Here is a 5,998-nt window from a genome sequence, read left to right as displayed (position 1 = left end):
CAGCAGGGCCAGACCCCGAAGGCAGGAGGCTCCTGGGCAGGGTCTTCTCCCGACCCCCCCCCAAGCTGCCTCACCCCACCTCAGCCACCAGCAAAGGCGCTTCTACGCCTCCCCTCGCCGCAGACCCATTGCTCAGATGGGTAACGGAGGCAGAGGGATGCTCCCAAGCAAGGAGCGGCTGCTGCTAGCCTAGCTCTAACCAGTGAGCCACCCTTCCCTCTGGCCACATGCAAGACAGCATGGGCACCTCTGCCCCAGGACAAGCCTGGCACCGGGCATGCAGAAGCCAGCGCCCTCCAGGCCTCGCCCGCTAAGCAGGCTGGGGGAGCTCCGGGGGAGCCGAGGGCTGGGCCAGAACCACTGCCCTTGCGCCGCAGGCCGCGGCGGGCAGGACGGGACGAGGGTGCCCCGGGGCTGGGCGGGGGCACCCTGCAATTCGCCTGGCGCGTCTCAGCAGGCAGAGGCCCAGGCGATCGGCGCGTCGGCGGCGCAGGGCGGGCAAGTCCGGCCCAGTGGGGAGAGCCGCCCTGGCACGCCCCGGCCTGGCAGCCGAGCGGTGGATGAGCGCGGCTGCCTGCTGGAGCCGGCCGCGGCCGCGGGAGCTAATCTCTGCTCCGATTAGGCAGAATTCCCAGGCACCGGGGTGTCTTCGCTGTGCCCCCCCCGCCACGGTCACAAATAATAATATAATCCCCTTAATCCCTTCCCCGAGGAGCCTGTGCTCCGCGCCGAGCCAGGAAGCGCGGCGCTTCTGCCGCCGCTGATAAACCCGCGCGGCCTGGCCCCGGGGAAAATGAATGCTGCAGGCTGCGCTCCCCCTCGGCTCGGCTCGGCCCTTTGCAGGAAACACCTGTCCCCCCCGTCCCCACCCCACCCCAGCTGGGGCTCATCATAATCCAGCGGGCGGGCTCCCAGCGGGCGCCACCCTGCTGCCCCTGGGTTTCAGCCCCAGACTCATTGCCGGCTATGCAGGGGAGCTGCGGGCTTCTGGCTGGGCGAGCTGGGCCGGGGTCGGCTTTGTCCGAAATCAAAGTGCCAGCGCCCGGGCGAGGGCCTGCCTGGCGGTCTTTCTCCTCGAGGTGCCCAGTTCAAATCCAGCGGGAGGTGCCTGCGCCTGGGCGTCACTGCCTGCTCTTTGCTGGCAGGCAACGAGTGCGCCGGGTCTCAGCCCAGCCGGGCCAAGTGCCGCTGGGTCCCTGGGATGTTTGCTCGGCCTTGCCCCCCACTCGGGCCCAGCCGATCGGGTCACTGCATCAGCCCACCTCTCCAGGCCCCTGGGTCATTTCCTCCTCTCCCCGTCTCCCTTCCAAGCCAGCCTGCCTGCAAGACTGAAAGACAAACACTGGGAAATGCTTCCCGCAGCCCCTGGGAGGGGCACCCCCTCCCTGCACCAGGCAGCTTGAACGCCAGGCCGAGGGGCTGGATGGTGCCGAGGCTACGAGCAGGGGCCTGGGCATCGGGAAAGTCCACGTCTGTTCCCAGCCTTGCTGCTGGCCTGCCGCGAGATGCGGGGCCTCGGCCTCGGCCTGCTCAGTGCCTCAGTTTCCCCATCTGAGAAACAGGAATGCCCTAGGGTGGGGGAGGGGCAGCTCCAGGGCTGCTCTCCACAGCCCTCCTGCCGGAAGTTGCTGCGCAAGACGGGGTGGCGGGGGCAGAAACCCAGTCCCTGAAGCAACGCGTGCCAGACTCTGAGCCAAGGTGCTGGGCTCGGTGGCTGCAGGTCTGCCTCCTCAAACGGCCTCCCCTTCCTGGCTAATGTGCAAAGCGCTTGAGGCGAGTGGGTGCAAAGGATGCCAGCGCAGAACAACAGCTGCAATTTTCAGAGGTGCGGCTATTCATGCAAATGAGAACGGGGCGTCCCAATCTCCTGGGCTGCTCTGAAAACCTCCAGCCTCTGCGCATCAGAGGTGTGCAGCAAAACAAGCCGGCGCAGGGGCACGGGCACCGCCGCCCTCTGCTAGCAGGAGTTAAACCGCTGGCCCATGCCAGAGACCCTCTACTGCTCCCTGCTCACCGAGTCTTGAGTCACTGGGGCCCGCAGGAGCAGGACGAGAGGCATCGCGTCCTCCACCGCTCCCCCCGAGCACCATGCAACAACGTCCCTGCTCCCTCCTCCACTCTGCCATGAATGGCCAAGCGTGCACCCGTGTGAGCGCGCATGTCTCCGGGGCCCTTCAGAGCAGGGGCCTCTGGGAGGGACTGCATGGGTCTCCTCCGTGGAGAATGGTGCGCGTGCGAGCATGTGCGTGTGCACGTGTGAGAGGGAGATGGAGCTGTGTCTGCGGCAACAGAGGGGGGTCCATGTACCAGGGTTTCTCCAACAAGGGGCTGTGACATTGCGGAGGAGCGTGACGGCGTGAGGGTGTGTGTGCGTGGCTGTGCGTGCGATGCAGGCCTGTGCCACCCTTGTCCCCCCTCTGCGTAACCTGCGGGAACCCCTTCTGAGCCCTTCTTCCCTTCAGGGGACTGGCGAGGTTTTCTTCTCAGCCTCCCGGATCCGTCTGCCCGGCTGGGGTGCCTTGCAAAGCAGAGGGGCAGGAGGAGGAGAGGCAAATCCCTCCTGTGCTTCCCAGAAACTAGAAAAGTTTTAACCGTGGAAAACCTGCAGCCCCGCCGCTTCCCCCCACCCCCCGCCAACCTGAGCACCCCCTGGGTCCGCGTAGCCCAAAAGGAGGCCGAAAGGACAGCCCTTCCCTTCCCTTCCCCACCCCGCTAGGATCTCAGCACCTGGGCAGGGCGGGGGAGGCCAGCAGCCCTTCTGCAGAAGAGCCTGGGGGCAAGTCACCCAGGAGCAAGGGGAAGGGGAAGCACCCAGGTGGGTCCTGGGGTGGGGGGGCTCCGGGCTTACGGGCCGTGCAGGGCTCTCGTTCTCATCCTGGTAGCGCGGCGGGCAGGCAGGTGGGGCCGGCTTGGGGCCGGGGTCGGGGCCAGGATCCGGGTCGGGGCCCCCGCGGATGGTGCGCACGGTGAAGGGCCCCGGGGTGCGGGTGCGGCCGCGCAGCAAGACCCGCGCCAGGCTCAGCACCGCACAGCACAGCACCAGCCCGCGCAGCGCCGCGCGCCCCATGCCAGCTGCAAGTCCCGCCCCGCCCTGCCCCACCCTGCCCACGGGGAGCACGGGGGGGCTGCGAGGGAGAACTTCCCCACTAGCAAAACACTGCGAGAGAGCGAGAGAGCGAGAGAGAGAGGTGCTGCAAGCTCCGTCCTGGCAGCATGGACGTGGGGCTGGACCCGCCTTGTCCCCTTCTCCCGGGTCCTCGGTGGACCAGTGGGCGCCGGGCAGTGCGGTGTCCCCTGCTCCACTGGCGACGTGTACAAGTGCACGCGCACCCCCTGAGCGTGGCAGTGCAACCCCTGCAAAAAGGTGCCACCGGCAGGCTGTCACCGCTTGCCACCCTCGCTCACCGCCCATGCGCCGGTGGCATCTGTGGGCAGTCCACGATTGCCAGCGGCGTCTGCGGGTGGTCGCCAACCACCGATCGGCATTTGCCACCCCCCCGCCGCCGACAGCGAAGCCCCCCGCTTACCGCCTCCGCCACCCGCGGGAGCTCGCCGTGCCCCGCCAACCTCCGGGGGCACGCGGCGTTCGCACCCCCGGCCTATGACCAGCACTCCCGTCCCTGATTTTTCCATGATTCGTCCCTTGAAATCCGCTTGCCCCTTTCCCTGTAGCTTCCCCGCCGGAGGGATGCCAGTCAGACACGGTGGTGGGCTAGGCCCACAAGACGAAAAGGCGATGAAGACGCCTGCCTCCCCGGTAGAGGAGCCTGTGCTTGCTCCACCGTGATCCTGCAAGCTCCCAGGGGCCTCAACCGGTGGCTCCTCCACGGAGCCGTCGCCACAGGCGTGAGTCTGGCGCGGTTCAGGGACCCCCGACGCCTGCCCCGTCTGTGAGCGGGGGAGACCCCCGTGCGTGGCCAGGCTGCAGCCCCTGCGCCGCCGCCTCCAGAGCGTCTTGCCGAGATGCTGGTTGCTCGAGCGTTGTACTTCTGCACTCCCCGCCCACGGCCCCGCCAAGCCCCGGGACCTCCTGGGCAGCCCCCTCCTGGCCCTGGCCAAATGGGCCACGGAAGGAGGCTCTGGCCAGGAGGGTCCCAGGGACTGCCGGGCCATTTTCCTTGCCCTCCCCAGGCAGAGCATCGCTGGGCAATGTCCGCTGGCCCCTTGGACTTGTTGGCGCGCTGTCTGGGGTGCTCTGCTCGGCATCCCCCCTTGGCGCCCTCGTTATAAACCTGTGACCCTCACTCCTGCCCCTGTTCAGTCTCTTGTTCGTCCCACAAATTCAGCTGACGCATACCCAATAGCCCTCTCTATTAGCAGGGTGGTGGGCAGAGGGCACGGGTTCCTCATCTGCATCACACGGGCCTGCGGTGGGTGCTCAGTGCCCTGCCTCGGTGCGCTCATTTTGAACCCTTGGTCTTCACTCCCATCCGTGTTTTCCTGGCCCCTGCCATCACTGGAGGAGCGCTTAGCGGCCCCCCACATCCAGGGGGTTTCCGCTTCACTTGGTGAGCGTTGGCACAGTGCACATCGCCTAGGCCTGGGGCCTGCCGGGGCAGAGCACGAGGCTGAAAGGGAGAGTCCTTTCCCCTTTCTGTACGCTCCGCCTCCCTCCGCCGCAAGCTCTCTGGGGCAGGCAGCACCTCGTGCCGTGCGCTCGTACAGCTCCTAGCGCAAGCGGCTGAATGCGGGCCGCAAGGCCGCGGAGAAGACGGATCACGGAGCTCCAGGCTCTGGGTTTTCCTCGACATCATCTGCGGTGCGCTTGGCTGGTGGCCCGTGGATCTGAGTGCCCGGGCGCCAGCGCTTGCCCCGGGAAGGCGAGCTTGAGTTCGGAGTGAACGGCAGCACCTGTGTAACGAACACTCGTTTTCTATCGCTATGTACTGCCAACCCACGCGTGAAGTGTGTGAGGGCACTTCCTACGAACCCTGAATTCACTACAATCAACGCCAACACTTTGGCAACCAAACTCCTAACGTTTCTTTTTCTTTTTTTGAAGTACTTTTTTTTTCAGTGAACAGTTACGATGCAGCAGGAACTGTGCTGATAGGAGAAGCTGGATTACTCTGATAAAAAAATAACAATCAAACCAATCGGTAAGCTTTTGGGCCGCACGAGCAGCACATGCGCTTTCGGAGATTTAATTGAGTCTTTAAAAAAAATCAAATCCATCATGCTGTGTTCCAAGAAAATCAGTTTAGTTGTTTCAAAGTTTGGACCACTTAAAGTTAGAAAATTGTGCTGCGTGTCTTTGAAACGGGCTCTTTTGAACGCGCCTGAACGTTAAAGCACAATCTCCTTCCAACTCGACTTGTGTCCGATCTTAACGAGATCTTCATAACAAGCCCATTTTGAAGTTCCTGGTTTCATGATACCTGAAGGCAAAGGACCCACTGGCTTACTGTTGTTGTTTTTTTTAAAACTCTAGTAACGGAAGGAAAAAAAATCAGAATCACCGGTCATTGAAACTTGGCCCACCTGATAAAAGCAGGAATTTGGGGGCTCGCACCAGAGACTCCTCCCGCCCAAGAGGAGCGAGTGATGCGAGGAAATGACAATGGAAAGCGGAGATTTGAATGGAAATGAGATCTTCGGCGCGTCGCTGGGCAGCGCGGCGATCGATCGATACCCCGGGAGGGTGGAGGAGAGGGGAAGCGGCTTGACAGCTGAGCACGAGCAGGGATCGGGACCGTCTCGGGCCGATGCAGCGGGTGCACAAGCGGACTGGGGTCCACTTGGCAGCCGAGCCTGAGTTGGGCGTGTAAGGGGGCGCGCCCACACGTTCGTGAAGGCGCGGTAAGTTGAGCGCTTGCCGAATGACGCGCTAACTAAACGCGCCGCCAGCGCACGGGTTTTGGAGTGACGCTTCATGCGCGGTAACGCAGAGGCGTGTCCGCAGGCTGCGGCGCGCGAGGGGTCTCGCGGGCCGCCTCCCGCACCTCCCCGGGCCTCGGCTTCCCCAGTAGGCTCGGGCACCCCGCCGCGGTGGACGCCC

The 5,998-nt window shown here is 64.5% G+C and overlaps 1 protein-coding gene across 1 annotated transcript in view; it reads right to left on the bottom strand.

Annotated features, from left to right (window-relative positions):
* METTL24 (methyltransferase like 24) overlaps positions 1-3,067 on the bottom strand; it is a 7,083-nt gene extending 4,016 nt beyond the window's left edge. The window contains exon 1 of the mRNA XM_019547859.1: positions 2,849-3,067. Within this exon, the coding sequence (XP_019403404.1) occupies positions 2,849-3,067 (219 nt within the window). The remainder of the gene's footprint in view (positions 1-2,848) is intronic.
* Between the last annotated feature and the right edge of the window lie 2,931 nt (positions 3,068-5,998).

The sequence above is a fragment of the Crocodylus porosus genome, unplaced genomic scaffold, assembly GCF_001723895.1.
Source record: "Crocodylus porosus isolate Cpor-Errol unplaced genomic scaffold, CroPor_comp1, whole genome shotgun sequence".
Classification (NCBI taxonomy): Eukaryota; Metazoa; Chordata; order Crocodylia; family Crocodylidae; genus Crocodylus; species Crocodylus porosus.
Note: the sequence above shows the minus strand (reverse complement) of the source record. Positions and strands in the feature narration are given on the sequence as shown.